The sequence below is a fragment of the Pelodiscus sinensis genome, chromosome 21 (genome assembly GCF_049634645.1).
Source record: "Pelodiscus sinensis isolate JC-2024 chromosome 21, ASM4963464v1, whole genome shotgun sequence".
Classification (NCBI taxonomy): domain Eukaryota; kingdom Metazoa; phylum Chordata; order Testudines; family Trionychidae; genus Pelodiscus; species Pelodiscus sinensis.
This window is the reverse complement of record NC_134731.1, coordinates 4,466,622-4,493,526: the sequence shown is the minus strand read 5'-3', so window position 1 is coordinate 4,493,526 and position 26,905 is coordinate 4,466,622. Positions and strand designations below refer to the sequence as shown.

Below are 26,905 nucleotides of genomic sequence, written 5' to 3'. Positions count from 1 at the left end.
GGGGGTCTGGGAAGGTGGGTGCAGGAACAGATGGGGGGGGTCTGGGAAGGTGGGTGCAGGAACAGATGGGGGGGGTCTGGGAAGGAAGGTACAGAAGCCGGCTGGGGAGTAGGGCTCGGGAGGGAGGGGCTGTACGTGAGGGCTATGGAGGTGTGGGGTCCGGGCATGAGGGGAATGGGAAGCACTTACCTGGCTCTGTGCACTGCCGATCCCAGGCACCGCACTCCTCTGCTCCCATTGGCTATGATTCTGGTCAATGGGAGAAGTGGAGAAAGCCTCCAGGCAAGCAGTTTCCTTAGCTGCCATTCCCCCAGCCAGGGGGAGGGGGAGCAGCAGAACACAGAGCCCTCTCCTTCCCCCGAGAGCCAAATCCGACCCACAAAAGTCCCTCTTCCCTCCCCTGCAGCAGGAAGCCAGTGCTGATGCTCCAACCACATGGGGGAGGGAGGCGCGTGCAGGGCTGAAGCGCCAGAATGGGCTCCGAGCTGCAGAGGAGGGAGGCTGAGCCCAAGCACACTGCCCACCTGCAAGATGGTCCACAGAGCAGACTCTGAGAACTACTAGTCTAGATAATGATCCCTTAGGGGCTTAGCACCTATGAAATCCAAAGTACTGTTTTTACAGCCAACTTCCCGCTCTCCATTAGACCTCAGGATTTAATTCAGCAGCTCTGAAGGCTCTCAGTGAAAATGGCTCTACCGTTCAGCATCAAGTTCCAGCCCCAGTCGCATGCAAAATCCCCACAGTATTAGGGATATTGCTTTAAAAAATATTACCCTCACAGAAGAAATGACCCCTCCCCCAAGAACAATGACAAAGAAATGCTAGTGTCTTCCTTATTGACAGGCGTCATGCATCCTTGAAGCTGTGTCCATCTCCATCCTCCCCTGTAGCTCATTCAAAGAAAGTCTGCAACTTGACTTGTTAAGTTTAACACCCAAGAGGACCATCTAAGTAAGATCAAGGAACCTCTTTTGGGTCGGGGTCACCCACCCACGGAAAAATCAGTCAGGAGCCACACACAAGTGAAAAGCAAAAAAACAAAAACAAACCCTCAGTGATGTGGCCCTTGACTGAGAGAGACAGACACTCCCCACATTCCCCTCCTACACCAGAGCCTAGGGGGGCTCAGCCTAGTAGATTTTGTGTGCTCCAGCCCTGCAGGACAGCAGGGGGGCTGGGGCACCAGTGTGGGCTCCCTAGTGCTGGGGGGCTGATGAGCCTCAGAGGCCAGATCCAGGCAAACCGGGGCTACATCCGGCCTCCGGGCCTGAGGTTTCCCACCTCTGATCTAAGGGATGCGCTGTGAGGCAGCTCCCATCCCTTGCCTCTAGATTTTTCCAGCAACAAGCTCCTCTGCAAACATCAGGGAAGAAATCCTGGCTTGAGGTAAGTCACTGTGAATTTTGCCACTGATTTCAATGGGGCCAGCCCGGACCTCATCACAGGTTTGCTGCACATTCTATTGCACCTCCTTTGAAGCACAAAGAATTTAAAGTATCAGAGGAGTAGCCGTCTTAGTCTGGATCTGCAAAAGCGACAAGGAGTCCTGTGTCACCTTATAGACTAACAGATGTATTGGAGCATAAGCTTTCATGGGCAAAGACCCACTTTGTCAGATGCATGTCATCTGACGAAGTGGGTCTTTGCCCGCAAAAGCTTATGCTCCAATACATCTGTTAGTCCATAAGTTGCCACAGGACTCCCTGTCGCTTTTAAAGAATTTTAAGGACTCTAGCTCTAGGAGGATATGTGTGGGCTGCTCACGTGAGAAGTGTTATGACTGCCCTAATGCATGCCATGGCAAAGCAGGCCTCCACTGGGATAGGACGAAATCTCACCAAGATCCAAATCTGCAGCGAGGTGTCTTTTGTGGTTAACCTATGCAAGGGATGGGGAATAGGGCTGTAATAGTGTAGTCGATTAACCGAGAAGCAAAAACATATAGATTAATGCTATAGACTACACATTTCCCTCTCCCCCCCAGTAAATGTCTTAGCAGGCTGGCCAGCAGCATGGCTCAGTCCTGGCTTGTGACGGGTCCAGGATCTATCCCTGCTGTGGCTCTGCATTTAAAGCGTATTAAGATGCGGGTGGACAGGCAGCCCGCTGAGTTCTGGCTTGTGCCGGGTCCAGGAGCTCATACTCCCCCTAGACAGGGGCTGCTGCCATCCCGCTCTCTCTCAGCAGCAGCACAGGGCAACAGGCGGCTACGCCGTGAGGGGAGCTGGTGTTTAAACTGGATCCCCTCGCGGACCAGCTCCCGCCTGGCTCCCCGCGCTGCTGCCTCCGATACAGCGGCTGCCAGCCCCGCCCCCGGGGACTAACCGATAAAACGTCACGAGGTTCCTCGGCGACTCCATCCACCGACATTTAACATCGCTGGTGGGGAACCGCCGGCCTGGGGCTGCCCCCGCAATGCAGAGCCTGGGCCGCCGACCCCCCACCTTCCCCAGGCCGGAGCCACTCGCCCGGACCCCCCCCGGCCTGGGGCTGCCCCCGCAATGCAGAGCCTGGGCCGCCGACCCCCCACCTTCCCCAGGCCGGAGCCACTCGCCCGGACCCCCCCCCGGCCTGGGGCTGCCCCCGCAATGCAGAGCCTGGGCCGCCGACCCCCCACCTTCCCCAGGCCGGAGCCACTCGCCCGGACCCCCCCCCCGGGCTCTGGGGAGCCGCTTTCCGCCGGGGGTCACGTCAGTGGCGGGGGTGGGTCTCTGGGGGGGTTGCTTCTCCCCGGTGCGCCCCCCCCCCACTGATGTTTGTGGGGGGGTCAGTGGCCCGCAGCCCCCCCGCTAAGGATTGAGAAGGGCCCCCCCCCCACGGGGCTGAAGACCTGGGGGGGGGGGGACTCACCCGCCGCCTCCGAGCCCCCCGCGTGAGGAGAAACTCAGCGAAGGCCCCGCCCCCCCCGGCCGGGCCCCGCCCCCACCTGCTCGATGGCCAGCTGCACCTCGGGGGCCAGCTGCAGCACGGCCTCCAGCTCCTCCACGCACTCCAGCTCGTCCTCCTCCATCCCGGCCTGCCCCGCGCCGCTTCCGGCGCCCGCCGGGACCCGGCCAATCAGCGGCCGCCCTGCCCGCCGGCTTCCGCGCGGCGCCCGGCTGAGGGGCGGGACGCCACCGGCGTGGGGGAGGGGCAGCCGGTGGGAGGGAGGCTCTGGAAGAGAAGGGGGCGGGGCACCAAGAGGCCTTGGAGCCACCGGAATGGGGGGTGGGGCGCTAGGTGGCAGCGTGGGCACTGGAATGGGGGGTGGGGCGCTAGGGGGCAGTGCGGGCACTGGAATGGGGGTGGGGCACTAGGTGGCAGCGTGGGCACTGGAATGGGGGGTGGGGCGCTAGGTGGCAGCGCGGGCACCGGAATGGTGGGTGGGGCACTAGGTGGCAGCGCGGGCACTGGAATGGGGGTGGGGCGCTAGGTGGCAGCGCGGGCACTGGAATGGGGGGTGGGGCGCTAGGTGGCAGCGTGGGCACTGGAATGGGGGGTGGGGTGCTAGGTGGCAGCGCGGGCACCGGAATGGGGGGTGGGGCGCTAGGTGGCAGCGCGGGCACCGGAATGGGGGGTGGGGCGCTAGGTGGCAGCACGGGCACCGGAATGGGGGGTGGGGCGCTAGGTGGCAGCGTGGGCACCGGAATGGGGGGTGGGGCGCTAGGTGGCAGCGTGGGCACCGGAATGGGGGGTGGGGCACTAGGGGGCAGCGCGGGCACCGGAATGGGGGGTGGGGCGCTAGGTGGCAGCGCGGGCACCGGAATGGGGGGTGGGGCGCTAGGTGGCAGCGCGGGCACTGGAATGGGGGGTGGGGCGCTAGGTGGCAGCGTGGGCACTGGAATGGGGGGTGGGGCGCTAGGTGGCAGCGTGGGCACTGGAATGGGGGGTGGGGCGCTAGGGGGCAGCGTGGGCACTGGAATGGGGGTGGGGCACTAGGTGGCAGCGTGGGCACTGGAATGGGGGTGGGGCACTAGGTGGCAGCGTGGGCACTGGAATGGGGGGTGGGGCACTAGGTGGCAGCGTGGGCACTGGAATGGGGGGTGGGGCGCTAGGTGGCAGCGTGGGCACTGGAATGGGGGGTGGGGCGCTAGGTGGCAGCGTGGGCACTGGAATGGGGGTGGGGCGCTAGGTGGCAGCGCGGGCACTGGAATGGGGGGTGGGGCGCTAGGTGGCAGCACGGGCACTGGAATGGGGGGTGGGGCGCTAGGTGGCAGCGTGGGCACTGGAATGGGGGGTGGGGCACTAGGTGGCAGCGCGGGCACCAGAATGGTGGGTGGGGCACTAGGTGGCAGCGTGGGCACTGGAATGGGGGGTGGGGCGCTAGGGGGCAGTGCGGGCACTGGAATGGGGGGTGGGGCGCTAGGTGGCAGCGCGGGCACTGGAATGGGGGGTGGGGCACTAGGTGGCAGTGCGGGCACCGGAATGGTGGGTGGGGCGCTAGGTGGCAGCGCGGGCACTGGAATGGGGGGTGGGGCGCTAGGTGGCAGTGCGGGCACTGGAATGGGGGGTGGGGTGCTAGGTGGCAGTGCGGGCACTGGAATAGGGGGTGGGGCGCTAGATGGCAGCGCGGGCACCGGAATGGGAGGTGGGGCGCTAGGTGGCAGCGTGGGCACTGGAATGGGGGATGGGGATCTAGGTGGCAGCGCGGGCACTGGAATGGGGGTGGGGAGCTAGGTGGCAGCGCGGGCACTGGAATGGGGGTGGGGCGCTAGGTGGCAGCGTGGGCACTGGAATGGGGGTTGGGGCCCTAGGTGGCAGCGTGGGCACCGGAATGGGGGGTGGGGCGCTAGCTGGCAGTGCGGACACTGGAATGGGGGTGGGGCACTAGGTGGCAGCGTGGGCACTGGAATGGGGGTGGGGCGCTAGGTGGCAGTGCGGGCACTGGAATGGGGGGTGGGGCGCTAGGTGGCAGTGCGGGCACTGGAATGGGGGATGGGGCGCTAGGTGGCAGGGTGGGCACTGGAATGGGGGATGGGGCACTAGGTGGCAGTGGACTGGAGGAGGGGGGAGGGACACCAAGAGGCTTTGGGGACAACTGAGGTGGGGGATGGGACACTAGGTGGCAGTTCAGCACTGGAATGGGGGATGGGGCACTAGGTGGCACTGGGCTGGCACCACTGTAATGGAGGAAGGGGGGAGAGTCACCTTGAGGCTTTGGAGGCACTGGAGTGGGGGGAGGGACATTCGGTGGCAGTGGGCTGGCACCACTGGGCTGGAGGAAGGAGGAGGGGCGCTAAGGGGATGGGGTACCAGGTGGCAGTGGGAGAGAGAGAAATGGGACCGCAGGCTGGCAGTAATGGAGGAGTGGGAAGGGGCAGCTGGCATGGGATGAGGGCACAGATATAGGGGGCCCAGGTGGGATTTGTGCCATTAAGGTCGGATACTGGGGGGAAAACCAGACCTTTACTTAGCAGCATCCTTGCTTTTGTGATTAGAATTTGGAGTGGCCACTGCCAGAAAGACTCCCAAAGGGGACAGGATCAGACCTGATCAGATGTTATCACCGCTAACCTCGAAAGATTAAGTGACTTGCGCCAGTTGGGAATTACATGCAGAAGTGGGAATTAAACTTTTGGCTCTCAGTGGTCTCACTAGACCACTCCTGACAATAAAAGACATTTATTTTCCTTATAATGATTCTTCATTTATCAACAGTCCATTATTCATCCTGATGCTAGAATACTCAGGCTGCCCCACCACCTCGCAACACTAATGAACATCTGTCTTGACCAAGTATTTCTTTGCACAGTTATTTCTGTTTTAAATCCTGTTTTCATGTAGCACGGCAGAGTACTTGTGAATCCAACTGACATAGAATCCAGGTATTGCAGAATTTTATATTCCGTCATAATTATTTATTTGTATTCCAGTAGCTCCTACAGGCCCCAGTGCACTAGGTGCTATGAACACAGCATGAGACAGTCTATGCTCCCACAAGCTAACAGTCTAAAAAGAGGGACGGGAAGGGAAACAAAGACACAGAGAGGTGATTCTCACAAAACTAGGTGATGGGGCCACAAAATGGCAGATGGATTCTAATGTTGATAAATGCAAAGTCATGCATATTGGAAAACATAATCCCAACTATACATATAAACTAATGAGGACTGAATTAGTCCAAAGGGGGAGAAATACAGGTCTCCACTCAAAAAGGCTCAGGAGCTGGAAACCTGAGAATGGGACCCTTACTGGACCACTCGGGGAAATACAGGTGCAGGGGCCGAGAACAATGACAGTACTTAGTGCTGTAAATAATCCCAAGGATTTCTGCTAACACTTTTATGCATGATTCCTTTTTGCACAAGAGTAGTCCCACTGAGTCCATGAAACTACTTGTCTGGGAGTGCATAGCCTGCAGACCTCGCACAGTAAGACCTTTATCCTGCAACAAACCTATTATGCATATTGTATTGAAGCAATTCTGAAACTGGGGGCGGTGGAACACTTGCTGGTCACCTGGTTTGACTTTGCCTCCTTCCCAGCTGCTACATTGTATTAAAAGTAGATAAGCCTACATCATATACTTTCCTCCTATGACTTGGATGTTGCAATTGCACTAGTGCCCTCAGGGTAGTTATGTTCTATTCTAAGTTCCACAGCCATCCCTTTCTGTTCCTATGTCTTGAAGTGTGGTTCACATTCTAGAAGGGTTTGAGAACCCTGCTGTAATGATACATGTAACCCTTTATTTCTGACCTGCTACTTCTGAGATGGATCAGGAATTGTTTAATGATCAAAGTACAGTACACCCAGACCATACTTAAATCACAAACTTGGGGCTTGTTCATCTGGCTCTACAGCTCCTCCATTATCCTTAACACTATCTCTCCAATCCCTGCCCTCCTGCTTACTGTCAGTGTGATAAGTTGCTCAGCCCTAGCCTGGCATGTTAGCATAGCTACCATTGTTAATATTAGGCCTGCTAGCAGCTCTTGCACAGTTCCCTCATGATCCACCCCACCTTAGTCTAGCCTCTCCCAACATGATCCCCATTCCTTCAACAATTCATGACGAATTCCCCAAAACTTTCTGAAAAAAAAAAAAAGGTTTACATTTCATTTTTATGTAACACCAAAGGCTTGGCCTTGGAACTTAGTACCCTTCCCAGAACTGCTTAGAAGATAACACTGAATACACAATTAAACGGTAACGGTTGATGGAAAGCAAAGATTGTTATCAAAGAAACCACTCTGTGTCACAAATGTACCTTTATTCTCCCCCGACAATGTGAAATGCTGAAAGTAATACAGAAAATGGGGGAAGCAATTCAATTAGCAATAAAATTGCCTATGCATACAGTCAGGTTTATATTACACATTTGTTACAAAAACAGAAATAAAATACATGGGATTCTCCTGCCTGTCCTTAATTATTTTAATCCTGGGTTTTGTTTCTTCCTGTCACTTTGGAAAGTGAATTAATTTGTTCATTCACAGGATTTACCTAATACGGACAGACACAATACATGCTCTTGCATGCTGGTGCCCTAAGTGCTTCAGACTTACCATAGACTAACTTTCAGAGGTACAGTTTAAATGAGTGGAAGTTATGGCCTTGTTAAATGGACACTTTCACTGAAACATAATTGAAAGAATTTTCCCAATCAAGCCAGTATAGCAGTATAGCTATAGATGCATCTGACAAAGTGGGTCTTTGCCCACGAAAGCTTATGCTCCAATAAATCTGTTAGTCTATAAAATGCCACAGGACTCCTTGTCGCTTTTACAAAGTACCATTTCTCCAAACACAGGGGAAACTAAGAACAAAAGGAGCAGTTTCTCATCTAACAGCATCAAGCCTCTTTAGTCGGATCCAAAACCCCATTCCCTCTAACTTTTTCTACAGCCATATTTTGCTCCCATGTTACTGCTTGATTGTCTTATCTTCCACCTCTTCCTTCCTTTCTCTCTCTGAGTATGTCTACACTGCCACTCTAGTTCGAACTAGGGTGGCTAATGTAGGCATTCGAACTTGCAAATGAAGCCCGGGATTTAAATATCCCGGGCTTCATTTGCATGTTCCTGGGCGCTGCCATTTTTAAATGCCCCGTAGTTTGAACTACCTGCCCGCGGTGACACACGGCACGGACTAGGTAGGTCAAATTAAAGCTCCTAATTCGAACTACCTTGCAGGAGGTTTAACGGTAGTTCGAATTAGGAGCTTTAATTCGAACTACCTAGTCCGTGCCGTGCGTAGCTGTGGGCAGGTAGTTTGAACTATGGGGCATTTAAAAATGGTGGCGCCCGGGAACATATAAATGAAGCCCGGGATATTTAAATCCTGGGCTTCATTTGCAAGTTTGAATGCCTACATTAGCCACCCTTGTTCGAACTAGAGTGGCAGTGTAGACATACCCTCTCCCTCTGTTCTTGTCTGTTCTCAGTTTCCAATTCCATTTGGCCACTCACAATACACAGTGGACCCCCGCCCCCCCATCCCTCCCGCCCACACGATGCTTGTTTCTGGGTAGACTCCGATAGGCCTTGTTTTAGGGGTGGCTCCTTAAACGCTTACAATTAATTTCAAATTAAGCATATGCTCACACATCAGTTTGAATGCAGTTTTAACTCCGTCCCTAACAAGGGGATCTGTCTATGCTACACTGTAGCTGGGCTGCTGTAGCATATCACTCTAGATACCTACAGCAACAAAAGGGGTTTTCCACATCAATGTGTAGGTAATCCACCTCTCCAAATGGCGGTAGTTAAGTCAATAGAAGAATCCTTCCATCACCCTAGGCATGTCTACACGCAGGTGTACATTGACCTAACTACAGTGCTCAGGGGCAATCCCAGAAGCCTTTTCCCAACTCTGACAATGCTACATCACTGTGCTGACCACTGAAATGGTTTCATTTCTTTACTATTTGCTCACTGTCAGAAATATTCAGCAAACCAACAGGGATCAGTTCTTGTTTCAGATCAAGAAGCACTTTAGCAGTGAAAGATATGGCCACCCAGCAAAAAAACAAAACCCACCCTGTGACAGCAAGTCTGAGAGCCTGGGTCACCTGACTTGGGCACCTGATGTAGCAATATAGACATTCAGGCGTGGGCTGGAGCCCTGCATCTGAGATCCTCTCTCCTCAAGAAGTTTCAGAGCTGTCACCCATATAGCTACATTGCTCTTTTTAATCCTGCAGCACAGCCTCTGTGACACTGAATCAGTTGGCCCTGGGACACAAAGCTGGGGGCAGGTTTTTGCTGGGTAGACACACCCTTGGATTCTCTCAAGGCCCTGGGTCTCAAAAAAACGTTTCAACCACTCCCACTTTTCCTCCTGCTGGAAAGCCACAACAGCGGGCAGCTGTTCTGTTTCTGCTCCTGGGCCAGAACAACTGGTTCTCTGCAACCTTTAAAGGGAATTGCCACAGACTGAATTTGCAAAACCTCTTCTTTGCCCCTGATTAACACAGTTATTAGCCATAATGAAATCCAAGCCAATTATTAGTTCATCCACTATTTCAGTCCCCAAGCATTTCTTGCTCAAATTTCAGGGATCCGGTTTTCTAATCCAAGTTTTGGACAGACGCCCATTCTCCAGTCATTGTCTCTGTTTGAGACCAATGAGGTGGTTCATTTTTTTTATCTTCTATTCCAATGTTTCTTAAACTGTGTTCCGTGGCACACAGGTGTGCTGCGAGGCAGTCAGAGGTGTGCCACGGAGAACAACAGAGTTCAAAATGGCCACCCTTCAAGGGGCAGGTGACCTTTTTTTTTTTTTTTGCTCAATAACTTCCCCCCGGCCTTTTTTTTTTTTTTTTTTTTGGCTCAACAAAAAATCCTTGGTGTTCCTTATAAAAAAAATAATTGTTTGGTGTTCCTCGATCTTAAAAAGATTAAGAAACACTGCTCTAGTCCCTGGCTTTTTTAGTATATCTGGCCTAATAACTTATGTTTGAACCTTTGCCAACTATCCTTATACACATCCTGTTATACACTCAATAGCCAAACTCCCATTCTTGTTCTAATTCTCATACCACCAATCTTTGCCCACTCCCGCAGCTTGGTGTCTTCTCTGGGTCCCTCATATTTCTGAATGAGAGAGACTTTCACTACACATTTACAACAGACTATCTCCTCCCACCTCCCATCTTAAATGTATAATGTTTGTAGCCAGGTTTGTGATGGTACCAGCATTTAACTTAAGTGTTCTCTTTAATGTTTTCCAATTTCCCTTAACAGTTCTCTTTAATTTTTGCCAATTTCCTTTTTTAAAAACCACATGTATCTATTGTTATAATTCTTTGACAAAGCCACGGACCAGATGATAGATTAGAATCTCCTCTACCAATATATATGTTAGCCACAGAACTGTACTTAGAGGACTCGTGATCCACATTCAGCTTTCTCATCAGCAGCTGCTGCTTCTTCTGGACAACTACGGCAAGGAAAGATTCAAGTTGCACAGCAAAGTCCAGAGTCTCTCAAAGTGTCATTAGCTACCTTTGTATGATCTTTATATGCAAGTTCAAGTCTCACTGAGCATCTACAAGTTGGTCCATCATCCATTGATGCTGGAAGTAGTATCTATCTGAGTATCCTAAGAACACAAGTCTCTGCAGTTCCGCTGACAGTTCTGGTGGGGTTTCTTCTTTCCTGTTCCTTCCAACTCTTCGTTCTTGCCGTGGCCAGCTTAGATCAATTGATGCTTTGTATTTGTTCTTCCAGCAGACATTTCCTCCTGCAAGTCATCTTTCTGGCATCCCTCTGAATGCTCATTTAATTCCTTCCTCCAGCTTCTATTGTAGGTTTTGTTTTAAATCTTGCTGGCCATTGTTGATTTCTGCACGCAACACCATTATTCATTCCATCTTGGTTCAACAGTCAGGCTACTAGCTTACAGACTTTTAGCTCAGAAACTGGATCCCATGCCTAGATCCCCGAGTGGATACAAAATTTGGATCCAATTCCATATCTGTATCAGCTAAAATGAGACACAGATGTCTGCATCCCCCTCCACAGATGTGGATACCCATGGATATAAAGCAGATTTGCAGGACTCTTCCCATGCCTAACACTAGAGTTGCCTCTTTTTGACCAGAACCAACTCTAACATTTTGAGATCCTGCGGAAGTTCCACTTGGAAGCAGAAATTGATAGCATCTGCCATTCACTGTGATGCAGTCTGGTTTATTTACAAAGAATATACCAAGTCCTTATTCTCAAATATTCTTAGTTTACAGACCCAACATCTCCTTAGCTAACAACATGCCAAAAGCACTCTAGCCAGGCTATTGCTTGGTGTGCTTGTTTTTTGCTTCTGCCTACCTCTATCTGTGTTCTCTGGTTCTGTATATTCTCTCCACACCTGGTTATACTATCCAGTGGAATTACCCACCCAAATGATGCTAGTTTCTGGGCAGACTCTAACAGGCCTCGTTTTAATCATCGCTTACAACTAATTTAATTGAAGGGCATTTTCATACATGAGTTTGAAAGAGGTTTTAACTCAGCCCATGACATGGTTTCACCTGCCTCACTGCGGTGTAGAGATTAAATTAATCGATGTGTCTACATGTGCAGTAGGTGTGCCAAGCTATATGTTTAACCAGCCTAATCTCTCATCTGGAAAGATGGAGATGGTTATGGTATCCCTTGCAGTAGCACTCTGTTAATCCCCTCCCTTTTGATCTTCCTAGCATAGTTTCATGCTTACATTGTTATAGAATCATAGAACCATGGAGCTGGAAGAGACCTCAGAAGGTCATCAAGTCCAGCCCCCTGCTCTAGGCAGGACCAATCCCAACTAAATCAACCCGGCCAGGGCTTTGTCAAGCCAAGACTTAAACACCTCTAGGGATGGAGGTTCCACTACTTCCCTAGGTAACCCATTCCAGTGCTTCACCACCCTCCTAGTGAAATAGTTTTTCCTAATATCCAACCTGGCCCTCTCCCACCACAACTTGAGACCATTGCTCCTTGTTCTGCCATCTGTCACTACTGAGAACAGCCTCTCTCCATCCTCTTTGGAACCTCCCTTCAGGAATTTGAAGGCTGCTATCAAATCCCCCCTCTCTTCGCTTCTGCAGACTAAACAGACTCAACTCCCTCAGCCTCTCCTCATAAGTCATATGATCCAGCCCCCTAATCATTTTGGTTGCCCTCCGCTGGACCCTCTCCAATGCGTCCACATCCTTTTTGTAGTGGGGGGCCCAGCACTGGACACAATACTCCAGATGTGGCCTCACCAAAGCTGAATAAAGGGGAATAATGACATCTCTGGATCTGCTGGCAATGCTCCTCTTAATGCAACCTAATATGCCATTAGCCTTCTTGGCTACAAGGGCACACTGTTGACTCATATCCAGCTTCTCATCCACTGTAACCCCCAGGTCCTTTTCTGCAGAACTGCTACTTAACCATTCAGTCCCCAGCCTGTAACAATGCTTGGGATTCTTCCGTCCCAAGTGAAGGACTCTACATTTGTCCTTGTTGAACCTCATCAGATTTCTTTTGGCCCAATCCTCTAATCTGTCCAGGTCACTCTGGACGCTATCTCTGCCCTCAAGTGTATCTACCTCTCCCCCTAGGTTAGTGTCATCCGCAAACTTTGCTGAGGGTGCAATCCATCCCCTCATCCAGGTCATTAATAAAGATATTGAACAAAACTGGTCCTAGAACCGAACCTTGGGGCACTCTGCTAGAAACCGACCGCCATCCTGACATCGAGCCATTGATCACCACCCACTGGGCCCGGCCTTCTAGCCATCTTTCTATCCATCTTACTGGCCATTTAGCCAATCCACATTCCCTTAACTTGCTGGCAAGAATATTGTGGGAGACCGTATCAAAAGCCTTGCTAAAGTCAAGGTATATCACATCCACTGACTTTCCCACGTCCACAGAGCCAGTTACCTCATCATAGAGCTGATCAGATTGATCAGGCACGACGTTCCCTTTGTGAATCCATGCTGACTATTCCTAATCACTTTCCTCTCTTCCAAGTGCCTCAAAATGGATTCCTTAAGGATCCATTCCATGATTTTTCCAGGAACCGAGGTAAGACTGACTGGCCTATAGTTCCCTGGATCGTCCTTCTTCCCTTTTTTGAAGATGGGCACTACATTTGCCTTTTTCCAGTCATCCGGGATTTCTCCCGATCTCCACGACTTTTCAAAGATAATAGCCAAAGGCTCCTCAATGACATTTGCCAACTCCCTCAGTATCCTCGGATGCATTAAGTCCGGACCCATGGATTTGTGTACGTTTAGCTTTTATAAATAGTTCCTAACCTGTTCTTTACCAACCAAGGGCTGTCCATCTTCATCCCATCTTGCGTCACTTAGTGCATTAGTCTGGGAGTCCACCTTGTCCGTGAATACAGAGGCAAAGAAAGCATTGAGTACTTCAGCTTTCCCCACATCATCTGTCACTAGGTTGCCTCCTCCATCCAGTAGGGGCCCCACACCCTCTCTGATCACCTTCTTCTTGTTAACATGCCTGTAGAAACCTTTCTTGTTATCCTTCACATCCTTAGCCAGTTGCAATTCCAGTTGAGCTTTCACCTTCCTGATAACCCTGCGGCATTCTCGAGCTATACATTTAAACCCCTCCCTGGTCATTTGTCCAAGTTTCCACTTTGTGTAAGCTTCCTTTTTGTGCTTAAGTTCACCAAGGATTTCCCCTGTAAGCCAGTCCGGTCTCCTACCATGTTTGCCTCTCTTGCTACGCGTCGGGATGATTTCTTTCTGTGCCTTCAATAAGGCTTCTTTAAAATACTGCCAGCTGTCCTGGACTCCTTTCCCCTTCATGTTAGAATCCCAGGGGATTCTGCCCATCAGGTCTCTGAGGGAGTCAAAATCTGCTTTTTTTAAGTCCAAGGTGTGTATTTTACTACTCTCTTTTCTTCCTTTGGTCAGGATCCTGAAATCTACCATCTCATGATCACTGCTTCCCAGGTTGTCACCCATCTCTACTTCCCCTATTAGTTCCTCCCTATTTGTGAGATTTGGCAATACCAGAACTTTACCTTTGCCTGAAGTTTGTGGGGTAAGATGGCCAAACCTGTTTTACCACTTCTGTGTACACAGTGTTACTTGGCAAAGTGGCTCTTGTGAAGCTGAGGTTGGGTAGATGCTTGACAGACTCTACCACTGAGTTGCCATTGCACATTATTTATTTCACACTATATGTGACATCTTACAAACACACTAGAAAAGAAAGGCCTGTCCTGCAGAGCTTATAGCAGGGCTACTCAACCCACGGGCCGCAGGCTGCCCATTTGTTTGTGGCCCGCAGGGTGGTTTGGGATTATGCAGGACTTAATAAGCAGCCCATGGGTGGGATCCTTTGAACATCATCTCCACTGGGAACACGTTCCACAATGGCAAGGCATCTCCCAGGCAGCGTGAGTATTGAAAGATGCAAGTGGATAGGCTGGCTGAAACAGACGGGTACAGGGTGTCAGCGTTTCTAGACCCCAGGGAGGAGGTGCTGGGAGCGCCTGAGCATTGTGGGAAGTGCTTTGTATTTATGCCCATCATGGGGAAATAAGCTATTTGCATTTATTTGCATATATTTGCATGTATATGCAACCACACTTAAACTGCGACTCTTGGCATGTGCTGTATCACTGTGTCCCCTGCAGCTTCCAAAGTTGAGTAGTCCTGGCTTATAGTCCTGACTGCCAGAAACAGGATACAATTAAATGGGGGCAAGAATCAGAAAAAATGCGCTTGAGAGCTTACAAATTGAGAAACCTCATTAGGAATAAAGGCAGTTTTGTATTGTGAACAGCACCGAAGAGTTTTCATCTCCAAGATACTGTTACAACCTATCAACTATCAACCTCCACCAGCCCTTGCAAAATTCTGTTCTTCCACAGGCATGAGGCAACTGCCATTTTTTAAACAGGTTATAAAATAGCGTCACCCGGAAAAAGAGCAGGAGAGCAAACGTGTGCACGGGCTGGTAAATGTCCCGAATAGGCTGAAGGAGCGAATGCTCGTTATAACTAGCTTCATGTTGATTTCATGGATTTTTTTAAAGTGCGTTCTGCACAGCTTCAAGGAGAGCTCAGGCCTTGGATAACGTGGTTTCGAACAAAGGAACCAATCCTTTGTCCCCCCCGCCCCTCCGTGGACGGTTTGCAGCCTCCCATCCACTCACCCTTCAGGAACCTCTGCCATCGCCACCCTTGGAGCGCCCCGGTCACCTGGGCATGGCTTGAACCCCGCCGCGCATTGTTTAACGCGGATCCGCACAAGCGCAGGCGGCAAGTGTTTCAACGTTCCACGAGAGGCTTCCTCCCCCGGACGAACGTTCCACGGGTGGAACGCCGAGGAGCCGCCCCGCACCCGCAACGTTCCGCGGGCGAGTAGAAGCCTCCGCCAGCGGCCCCCCAAGAGGCACCCTCGTCCCCCGGCGGCAGGGCAGAGGAGCAAGGCCCGGGGAGGGGCTGACGGAGAGGCTGATGGGAGGCGCTAAGCCGCCTTCGCCCTCGCCTCGGCTCCACCTCCTCCTCGCCTCCCGGCCTGCTGTTGACAAACCAGGTGCGGGGAGAGTCCCGCTGGGTATCGGCTGCTGGCGCTCCGGGAGCCCTTCGCCCGGCAGCTGTCAGCGCCCAGCCGCGAGCGGGCGAGGGGAAGGGACAGGGGAAGGGACCCCGCCGAGCTAATGTGGCAGACGCTGGCGATCGCCTCGGTGTTTTTCCCGGGTCTCTTCGCTCTGTCCGTTCGGAGTCTCGGCTGGGCTGCCCCGGGATGGAGCCTCAAAGACCGGATCCTCCTCAGCAGCAGGTACCGGCGGGCACCGGGGGCTCTGGAGTGGGTGGGGGCGGTGATTCATCCGGCGTCGCTCCCATCTGAAAACCGCTGGGCTGAGGCAGCGTATGAGACGCAACCCAGTGTTGCTGGCATGGGCAGTGATGGGCATCCAGGACAGGGCAGCATGGGACTGACATGGGCAGGTGTGAGAGACACGGGTCTAATGGCAGGAGGCACCTAACCCTGCAGCGTGTGGGAGAGGAATAGATTGGATCTACAGTTGATAGGTGTGTGCAGAGTCCAGGCACCGTCTGCTGCAGTGATAGGCAAGGGTGTGCCCACACCTGTCACTGCCATGGGTAGCTTCATGCTGGCCAGGCGTTCCACCCTGAAGGGGGAAAGGCATTAGCAGCATTGCACAACATTGTTAAAAACAGCTGGGTAGATATGGGAGGCCCGGCTTGGGTATGGAGCAAGCTTGTTTTAGGGCATGGAACCTGTGGGTTTACCCCCAGATCTAGGATAGAACAGCATGGTCCTGACATGGCCAGTGTGGGTGTAAGGATGGGCATGTAGAACAAAAGAGCTTATTCCTGACATGGGGAGACTGTGTGTTTGTGCAGCATGAGTCTAGATAGACAAAGCATTTCTGACTTGTGCAGACTGTGGGCTACTTGGATCCAAAAGAGAAGAGCACATTTCTGGCCACCACAGTGTTTGCGTGATGTGTGTATACTAATGTCACAGCATGGTTCTCATTCACATACATTGTGTTCTGTGCACATGCAAAAAGCCATCTAGAAACAAACAGCATGTTTCTGCTCTAGTGTGTCCATGTTGAACCGTTTCCTACCTTAGAGTGTAAGCTACGTGGAGTTGGGACAGTGTAGCATCCTTCAGTTACTGGACAAGCACATGTACATTTTAGGAACTATGCCTTTTTATTTCTCGGCAAGGTGTTTAACAGGATTAGGCCTATAAAGAAAAGCTGCAGGCCATGTCCTCAGCGGATATAAACTGGTGTAGCTACAGTGACTTCAACAGAGCTGAGTCAGCTTACATCAACAAGGACCAGCACGTTTCACGCTGCATGTGGGAGGGAGATACCATCATGTTTATGACACTAGAAAGGTTCAGAGTATAAGACAAGTAAATTTGCACCTTTTTAATCAGTGATCCTTCCAATGAGGGAGGCTCTTTCATTCTAATCATAGCCGATTAGCATGACTATGACTCTTTTTCCTTATTTGTCAATTTCAGGGTGGTGTCTTCTGTCCAAGCTATGATGGCTACTGTTTCTGGGATCATTGTTGTCCTTAATTGCAAGGATGTGGTCCATGACAGGTAATTAAACCTCACATAAATCACAGCCAGTCTGCAATGCTACACAGACCATACAAGAATTACTAACAGGGATGCTGGGCAGGCAGCCCATAAATACGTTTTCATGAGAAAGAGGAAGGGTGTAAAGAGGAGCTAGGAAAAAACTTCCTGTGTTCTCCTTCCCTCACAGTTCAAATCAGCTGTAAGGAAATGCTCCAGAAATGCCATTCTTTGAAAAGTACCGGCTTTTTGAAAACTCTCTCCACTTTAAAAAAGAACGGTATAAGGTAATCTCCCCCATCACTGATGCATTTTAGATTTTAATGTGTACAGTGGGCAAAAAGAAAACCAAAACAAGATCACTTTCCCAACAGAAATCAAGCACATTCAGAATCCTAGTTCCTAACGAGGAAAACCCACAGAGAATATGGGCAGTAGATAAATTAAAGGCACCTTTTTATATAGTGTTTTTCATTTCAAAGGATTCTAAAGTCCTTTGCAACTATTAAAATGGTATAGGAACTATGCTATGCAAAGAAATCATTTCACCCAATATTGAAATGACACCACCTCTAGGGTGAAGTGTTACTTCTCTCTAAATAGTTCACGACAGAATAACAATGTAGACTAGTAAACTTAATATACTATAGCGACCTGGAACAGCAGGGGTGATTATAGGAGAAAATGAAATGACCTGAGCTACAATTTGGTCAGGGCTCCAGAGTTAAAGCCTTGAAAAGTGCCACAAGATTTCTAATTATCTGAGGTTTCCCATCCAGCTATCACACTTGTTCAACCCTGCGTATTGTGTGAAATCTGAAACGATCAGGCAAAGTCATGGGGGTATTGATCACCGCTTTCCATTATAAGAAATCCACAGTTAAACCCCTCTGGCTGCATGTGAACCGGCTAAGTCCTGTTTAAAATCATTCCTCTTGCCTTGAGCTATATATTTATCAGCCTGCTTGTCACCCTTTCAAACATAATGGGCTGGAAGGATAATGCAGAGGTTATGCACACTACCTCTGAAGTCGGTGTAAGTTATGTCATTCAGGTGTGTGAATAGGCCACCCCTTGAATGACGTAAGCTACACCAACCTGAGTGCTATGTGGATGGTTTCTCCCACAGACATAACTACTGCCACTTGCAGAAGCTGGAGGAAATAAATTAATGGGAGAGCTCTCTCCTAGTTAAAAGTGTCTGCACTAGTAGTGCACCAGCTGGTGTAAGCTCTGTCGTACAGCCATCGCTTGATATTTTCAACAGGTATTTAACACCGTTTTCTCCAGAGCTGGTCATGGAAAAGGATGACAAAGGGTCTGCACAGCCTGGAACTTGGGGGTCTCTCAAGCTTACAGTAATCAGAAACTCAATATACATCGGCAAAGAACAATTATTTCGTTATTGGTACTGTGGGACTTCTTGGGGTGTGTCTGGACAGCACCCTTCTGTCGGAAAAAGCTACGCCATTTGCGCTATGCAAATTGCGTAACTTATTCCAACTCTAAATCGAAAGAGCTTATTTTGAAATTTAGCGCTGATGACACAGCGCGAAATTTAAAAATAAGGCACTGTTCCAACAAAGCCCTTAGCCATCATGGAACGAGGGTTACAGGGACACCAGAATAGCACACCCGCTATTTTGGGAAATAGCGGGCACTTTTTAAAGATGCGGCGTTGCTATTTTGGGATACTTCCGGTGTCCCAAAAGAGCAGTGCGGCCTAGACATACCCTTATCTGCCCTGATCAGGACTAGGGCTGCAGAGTGGTAAGTGCGGTGCAAACAGAGTAACCATGGACTGTAAAATAGTGATAGAAATGTAGCCGTGTTAGTCTGGGGTAGTTGAAGCAAAATGCAGGACAATGTAGCACTTTAAAGACTAACAAGATGGTTTATTAGATGATGAGCTTTCGTGGGCCAGACCCACTTCCTCAGATCAAATAGTGGAAGAAAGTAGTCACAACCATATATACCAAAGGATACAATTAAAAAAATGAACAAATATGAAAAGGACAAATCAATGTGATTTGTCCTTTTCATATTTGTTCATTTTTTTAATTGTATCCTTTGGTATATATGGTTGTGACTACTTTCTTCCACTATTTGATCTGAGGAAGTGGGTCTGGCCCACGAAAGCTCATCATCTAATAAACCATCCTGTTAGTCTTTAAAGTGCTACATTGTCCTGCATTTTGCATGGACTGTAAAATTCTGATTGTTGGGTTCAGTGTGCGGGGGCTGAGTGGTGTCCGTAGCTTGCTGTGATATACAGGAGGAACTAGACGAGTGGGTGATTCTTTCTGACCTTACAGTTCCTGGCCTGCCCCCCGGCCCATCTGACAGGAATGGAAGGAAAATGTGTCTTTTAGACAACAGAGCTTGTGGGGGCCTCAGAAGACGTTCCTGCACAGAAGTTACTGATCAGTACATTTCCAGCTGTTCTTATGAGGGCTCCGGTCTCTGTGCAAGGCATTGGTTACAGTTATTCTAGGTTGTGCAATTGTGACACCACACCACGTTGAGAGCAGGCTGCAGCGTGCGGTTGTTTCCCCAATAATCACACATCCTGGGGGATTTTCTGCATAAAACACTCTGCAGTTCTCTCCCACACCTTTCAAGCAGCCATCTCAGAAGCAGCTGATGGGGATTAACCCAAGGATCCCAAAGTGCGTTACAACCCGCAATTAACAGGGGCGAGGGAGGTGTGTATCCTCACTGTACTGATGGAGAAACCGAGGCACGGCACTGTGACAAACCCAGTCCTACAAGCCTTGCTCCACTAGGCGTGGGACTGCACGTGAGTGCAAGCGCCTCGCCCTGCAAGCAGCAATCCCAGAGCTCAGTCCTGCACGGCGCTGCGTCAGGAGCCGAACGCTCAGCTCCTGACAGGACAGAGCCCCCGGTTTGATGCTGCAGCTGCCTGCCAGCCTGTGGCAATGCCCAGGTAGCATCTCAGCTATTTGGAGCAGCAGGCAGCCCTCACCAGGAGTGTTCTGATAGGCCTCCTGCTCCATCCATGATAACCAGCTGCGTGTGTTCGAGCGCTTGCTCCCCATTTACTGTGTTGACCCTGCACAATTAGTCAAAACAGCAGCCTCCGAGAGAGCCCCCTGAAGCCCACACAATCAGCTAAGGATTAATGACACCCGGCCAGGTTTATTGTGGATGAGGCACAGTCCTAGTTTCCCCGGAGCAAAGGGTCTACAATGAGGCTAACATACTGGTACAATGGACCAACTCAGTCAGGGCCATGGAATTTGGCCCTGCCCCCTCAGCCAGACAAAGACACCTCTTTGGGGTTCACCTTTATACCCAGGTGCAAACAAGTTACACATCCCTCCTGATGTACCAGGTGGCCACCTCCTGTTGCTTAGTTACCACCCCTTTCCTCATACAAAGGGGGTTTAATTACCATCTGTCATGCTATTAAGTTTAGACCCAGTCCTGAACCTGGGTCGGTATGCCTGTTATCTGTAGGGAAGGGGTTGACACTGCCACAGATGTTTCTACACAAGGGCTACGTCTACATTGGCCCCTTTTCCGGAAGGGGCATGTTAATTTCACGAGTCGGAATAGGGAAATCCGCGGGGGATTTAAATATCCCCCGCAGCATTTAAATAAAAATGTCCGCCGCTTTTTTCCGGCTTTTAGAAAAGCCGGAAAAGAGCGTCTACACTGGCCCCGATCCTCCGGAAAAAGCGCCCTTTTCCGGAGGATCTTATTCCTACTTCAAAGGAAATTAACATGCCCCTTCCGGAAAAGGGGCCAATGTAGACGAGCCCAAGGTGTTGTTACAACCCCTCTGGAAGATGTTCACAGCCTGTGCCTAGTACCTCTTGGCTCCGTCTACACTGGTCAGTCTTGCGCAAGAACATATGCAAACGAGGTGTGGCGATGAATATCACTGCACTTCATTTGCATACTTGACGAGCCACCATTTTTGCGGTCTACACTGCTCCTTCTTGTGCAGAAATCCCCTCTTGCACAAGAGCTGTTCTGCCGCTTATTTTCAGGCAGAATGGCTCTGTCACAAGAGGGGGTTTTTGCACAAGGAGCCGTGTAGACGGCTCCTTGAACAAAAACGGTGCCTCATTTGCATATGTTCTTGCGCAAGACTGGCCAGTGTAGATGTAGCCCCTAGGTCTGAGTGTTTCTGTACTATCAACCCTGCCTGTTGCTCACAGCTTAACTCTGCTTTATATTAACGAAGCCTTGACCACTGCTGTCTGGGCCTCGGGCCTCATACCCAGCCTGTGACATGTGGGATCGGTTCAGGTAGGGATGTAAGTGACTGGACAACTACCTGATAAACCTAGGCTTATTGGGCAGTTGACCCCTCCCCTCTCACTGCCTCTGTTAGAGGCTGCAAGGGGCTGGGAGGGCTTAAAAGCAGTCTCTCCCCAGCCCCATCTCCGTGGGGGTAGAGGGGAGAGCAGCACTATGAAAGCCTCCGACAGGGGATGTTCTACAGCTGTGGTCACCACCCCGTCGATCGCGATCGACCAGTCAATCGTCAGGCGTTCCGGGCACCCCATTTCCCCCATCCCCTACCTCCAGTGACAATGGAGGTAGTCGGAGCTTCCCGCTGGGCGGATGGAAGTCCTGAGCGGCACATCACTTCCGGGGATTCCAGAAATGCACTGGCTGCTTCCTTGCCCCAGGTCTGTGGTGTGCCGGGAGCTTACCAGGCGAGTCCCCAGAGGCGCACTCTGGGACTTCCCTTCTCTTATTTCCGCGAGGAATAAGGGGGCTTCCAAAAGAAGGGGTTTGTCTGACATTTGGTCCAGTCTAGACAGGCCAAATGTTGGAAAAACCTCTTCCTACAGAAGAATTGAAAAAAAAAAAGAGAAAAGCAGCAGTATAAGGATTGGGGATAGCAAGTGATGGAAAGGAGAACAGAGAGGGTGGGCTTCAAGGAAGGGGCGGAGTCTTGGGGGAAGGTTGCGGCGGTAGATCTTGGCTTGTTTTGTCATTTAAAAAGTGATCTTGGGTGTAAAAAGGTTGGAGACCACTGTTCTACAGAGTAGCTGCCACTGCCTAGCTTTGGAAGGTTGAACAAACCTGTTATGGAAAGGGTAACGCGGGTACTCATAGCTGGGGGCAGCCTTTTAGAGGGCAGTTTTCCTTTGGACCTTGCAGACAACAGCTAGGCTGGCCTGAAACTGGAGTATCATGCCAGTGAAGCAGGTGCACCAACCTCCTCCGCCTCCCCGTTATCTGTGTGTGGACGAGGTTCTGGTAATGCGAGGTCTCTTCCTCCCCTTAGGTACTGGCTCGCAGTAGAATATGTTTGGGTTGTGGTCCCGTATATGATCTACGACGTATACGTCATGTACCTCTGCCACTGGCACAAAAGCAAAGACACCTCGGAGAAGAAGCATTCGCTGGCCAGCGTGAGGAGCTTCCTGGAGAAGGATCGCCTCATGGTGACCCACCATCTCTTCATCCTCATTGTCCTCACACCTGTCGCACAGGTAAGGGGCAGCCGGCGGGATTACTCATCAAACTGCAGGCAAGGGCGAGACCTGCAGTGAGGTGCTCGCCAGGTTCCGGGCTGGGAGCAACGCCTAGGCAGGCAGGATCCTGGATCGGGGTCCCATTACTTCCTGGGTGGTCATGGAACACAGGGGTGAAATCCTGGTTTATACTCATCCATGGGAGCTTTGCCCTGGATTTCACCCTTGATTGTCCCCCCCCTCCGTGGTAGCCAGGTTCCCCGCACCCAGCTCCACCTCACTCTGCTCCATGGCTTCCCCCTATCCCGTGGCTCCAGGGGGCCTTTCTCCACCTGGGGACAGTGGTGTGGGAACGCCCTATGTCCTAGGCCATCGTACCTGCCCCACCACCTAACTTTCAGGGCACCCTTTATCTTGCCTTCCACTGGGGCACACTGCATGTTGCTTGTCTTGCCTCTCCCCGGGTGGGCGAGACTAGAACCCGCCACCCTGCTTTAGCCAGACCAACGCCCTATCCCCTAGGGCGCAACGGAACGCACCCCACCGCCTTACTTTCAGGGCGCCCTTTATCTTGCCAATGCGGGCGCAGAGAGCCGCTGAACCAGACTGTACACCCTGCACCTAATGGAAACCACAAGTCAGGGGTGCTGAAGCAACGCCCCACCCCTGGTTCCAGCATCTACGCCTGGGAACACAGGCACCCCATATCTCTCCCATGCAGGCCATTTCACGGGCTCTGAAGACAGGACAGCCAAAACCCTGCACCCCCTTTCCTGGTGTCTACAAGAAACATGCCATGCGCAGCTCCCACAGTTATTCTGAACCTATCAGGCCTGGAACCCAGTTTAGTCTGAATATAACATTTAGTCGCGCAGAAGCTTCAGTCAGTCTGTGAACCCTGGCTCTGTATCTCTCACCATCCGTTAGCATCTTCTTCTGCAAGTTTAGAAATCTTTGCTTCCTCATTCACCTCCTGGCAGGGGTGGGGGGCATCTGTACCCAGAGAGAAGCTGCAACACCCCCCCCCGGTACTCCTAGTTACCTTCTTTCTAGCTTCGTTCAGGTGGGGCACGAGCCAGCTCCACTGAAAGCAATGGGAAGCCGGCTGTTGGTGGCGGTGGGGGGTTGGACTGGACCCTGTTTGGCCATGAGGAAGGTGCCCGCACTAATCACGCTGGTTGTTTACAGTACCTCAGAGGAGAGCTTGGCGATTTCTTCGTCGGTTGCATCTTTGTGGCGGAACTGAGCACTCCGTTCGTGTCACTGGGCAAAATCCTTATGCAGGTAGGGCTGGCCCATAGGGACCTTTAAAGAGAACCGGGGGCGCGGGGGTATTGTTCTATACTTAACACTAACAGCAAGGTTACCTGGGATATCCAGCTGTGGGGCGGGTTTCATCCTTGACCACCCCACGATCCACCTGGATCCACTTTCCACCCAACCAGAAAGCCCCTTTCCTTTACTGTTGTGGGGAAAGCAGGTGGTCAGGACCAGCATTCCCTTAAACCTTTTCCATTGGGTGGTGGAATAAATTTTGTTGTGTGCACCCAGGAATGGGCAGATGTGCACCACCAATAGACACACGCGCTTTGCCGGCTGTGGGCACTCTGCTCATAGCTAGGCGGCAGCTAAATCTCTCCTGGGGGGTCACCCTGCTCCCCTCCCAGGCAGTCCTGTTGTTGTCTCTTGCTGGGGCCAGAGCCTCTTTTGTCTTCTCCATGTGCTAGGTCAGGCCCACAGAGCTTTAACCCAAGGACTGGTTCCCTCTGTCCACACATCTCCGTTTGCTCTGGCGCCGCAGGGACAGAAACCAGGTAGAAAGGGGCTGTCCCGCTCTCTGTACGCAGCCCTCACTGTGCATTTCTGCTCCCCCTGCAGCTGAAAATGCAGGACACGCTCCTGCACAAGGTGAACGGGATTCTCATCCTGGTGACGTTCTTCCTCTGCCGGATCCTCCTCTTCCCATTCATGTACGGGGCCTACGCCAGGCAGGTGGGGATCCCCCTCTACATGGCGCCATTCCACATCCCCGTGCACTGCAACGTGGCCAACGCCTCCCTCATCGCCCCGCAGCTCTACTGGTTCGTGCTGATCTGCAAGAAAGCCGTCCGGCTCTACGGCAGTTCGCCGGCCGACAAGAACCGATAATGGCCGGCAGAGGCTGCAGACCACAAGGTCGGAGACTAAGCCAGTATCCTGGCTCTTCGCCCTGCGGCCTTGCCATTCCAATCCGCGTTGTAGGTCCCAGTCTGGGACCAGAGCGTCATTGCCCATTGGTGCTGGGAGGTTGTTTTACTTGAAAGCAGCCGTGTCGTCTCTGCTGCCGTTCAAGGAAGCAGCACCAGGCTGTTACAGAAGGACAGTCTTTCTGTGACACTCGAGTGTCCTGTGTCCTTCTGTGTGCGGGAGAACCTGGCAGGCGGTGTAAGGAAAGCACTACAGAGAGGAGAGGCAAGAGGGTGTGTTACAAAGATTCTGATCACTGAACAGGGGAAATTGACGACCATGCAGACCCAAACCTAGCTTACGTGGGTGTAACTCCGCTGGGAGAGTCTGAGCCAAATTCAGTGGTGTGGGCAACCTCTCGGGGCGGGGGGGTGTCTTTGGTGCTGACCTGGCATTCGGTGGTTGTGCAAAACTAGCCCGTCGTACACACAGAGGGGCAAGTTCACCTCACTCAGATTCAGTTAATCTGATTTACACCCTTCCAGCTGAGAGCAGAACCTGGCCCTGAAGGAACACAAAAGAGGGTGATATTCTGAGCAGTCTGCTCCCCTTACACCACCCTTGGGCCATGGCTGAATTTGGCCCATTGCCTCGGTGGACGTTTCTACTTGCTGCTAAACACAAATTTGTCCCTTGCTCACACTACATGTAAAGGTAAGTGCCATGTTCCCCCAGGACTCGGATTACGCAGCCACTAACTTGGTCTTGGTGGGAAAAAAACAGAGAAGAAACCGGAGCCAGGAATTATAGGTGAAATGCAAAACGAGGCTGCACCAGAACAGTGATCACTGCCTGCCACCCCCTTAGTCTAGTCCAAGGGTGGCCACCCCGCGGCTCACGAGCCGCATGCAGCTTTTCACCCCTGAAAGTGCGGCTTGCAAAGCTGCCCCGTGGCTCGTGAAGCTGCCCCACATGCCCCTACGATTGGCCCCCGGTGCTCACCGGGTACAGGGGAGCCACCTGGCACGGCAAATGTTGATGGGAGCCTGATGTGGCCAAAAAGCCTGCCTACAGTTTTTAAAGGGGCAGCGTCCCTTTTTTTTTTTTTTCCCCCCTTATCTCTGGCTGGTGGGGAGTTCTCCTCTTTTTTCTGGCTCAACAATTTTGGTGTGGCTCTTCGCATTTTTCCCACCACTGTTTTGGCTCTTTTCATTTAATGGGTTGGCCACCCTGGTCTAGTCCTCTATCCGTTTACCCCAGCGCTGACTTGGCCCCACACCAGTGTTCCCTGGAAGCGGTGCACTTACGCGACCACTCAAACGATTCCAATGCCACCCAACTCATTAGCAGAGTGCCAACAGCTAAGTTTTTTTGCTTCTGCTGGTGGTGCACATTCACACATATTTTGGTGCACATACGCTTATTCCGCACATGGGTGGAAAAGACGAGAGGGAACAGTGGCCCACGCGCTCTGCTGCGCTGACGAAATCCCTGACCCCACTTAGGACCACGTCTCCTGCAAGCCCGGCCCCAGATTGCAGCACTTGGCTGTAATACCGAGAACCGGCTCTTTCTTTAGAACAGTGGACTAAAGAGCCTGCCGGGTGCACGAACAAACTGCCAACCCTTATGAGCACAGAGCCTGATGGACAATGACCGTGTACACAAGAAACACCGGCTCTTTGGAACCTCAGGTGCCGGCATCAATGGGCTGCATTCATGCCTGGAGAATAACTCCACCAAAGCAAGAGTGGCCCAAGAGGCAAATCTGGCCCGTAGCTCTCTCTGGAGCAGGGAGTTTACAATGGGATAGGCTGCCTTGGAGCTTTTACTTACCACGAGAGCTGAAGATTACGTTTGAAAGCACTTAGCTCTCTGAAGCCCAGATCCTTCAACCATCAGGCCTTACCCTGGAGATAGTCGCATGTGCCTGGAAGAACAAAGATATTGGCTCCTTCCAGGTTTAGCTCCAACAGTGCATCCCTGCAGTGACTGACCAATTACGCCTGTGTTTGGTGAACTACAAAGGCCGGCCCGCTGGGTGGATTTCCCCTTTGTGACGCGCTGTCAGTGTTTCGGACATTTTTAATCTTGCTGTCTGTGTTACAAATGATTTGCCTTGTGTAACGGAAAGGAAAACCAGCCCTGAGGCCATTTTCAAGTTTGCACTAACCTTGCCCCTACTTACTACTACACTTCTCGGGAGAGAGACCAGTAAAGCCCTCTTTTCAGTGCCTATGGCTGGTGGATGTCTGTCTTGTACAAC

At 51.5% G+C, this 26,905-nt stretch overlaps 2 protein-coding genes across 2 annotated transcripts in view; one reads left to right on the top strand and one right to left on the bottom strand.

Annotated features, from left to right (window-relative positions):
* Window positions 1-3,083, bottom strand: part of VPS53 (VPS53 subunit of GARP complex) — a 112,010-nt gene extending 108,927 nt beyond the window's left edge. Inside the window, exon 1 of the mRNA XM_075904662.1 lies at window positions 2,930-3,083. Within this exon, the coding sequence (XP_075760777.1) occupies window positions 2,930-3,013 (84 nt within the window). The 5' untranslated portion in view covers window positions 3,014-3,083. The remainder of the gene's footprint in view (window positions 1-2,929) is intronic.
* Window positions 3,084-15,079: 11,996 nt separating this feature from the next.
* TLCD3A (TLC domain containing 3A) lies at window positions 15,080-26,875 on the top strand. The gene is made up of 5 exons (XM_006138730.3): window positions 15,080-15,724; window positions 16,952-17,035; window positions 22,284-22,491; window positions 23,662-23,757; window positions 24,352-26,875. Exons 1-5 carry the CDS (start codon window positions 15,603-15,605, stop codon window positions 24,619-24,621), a joined length of 780 nt encoding a protein of 259 aa, XP_006138792.3. The 5' UTR covers window positions 15,080-15,602; the 3' UTR covers window positions 24,622-26,875.
* Window positions 26,876-26,905: the final 30 nt, after the last annotated feature.

Excerpts from the sequence above, each read along its gene's own strand:
- TLCD3A (XM_006138730.3), top strand. The coding sequence starts at position 15,603 with ATGTGGCAGACGCTGGCGATCGCCTCGGTGTTTTTCCCGGGTCTCTTC. Across the intron at positions 15,725-16,951 it reads CGGATCCTCCTCAGCAGCAG|GGTGGTGTCTTCTGTCCAAG; the intron begins GTACCGGCGGGC and ends TGTCAATTTCAG. Across the intron at positions 17,036-22,283 it reads AAGGATGTGGTCCATGACAG|GTACTGGCTCGCAGTAGAAT; the intron begins GTAATTAAACCT and ends TCCTCCCCTTAG.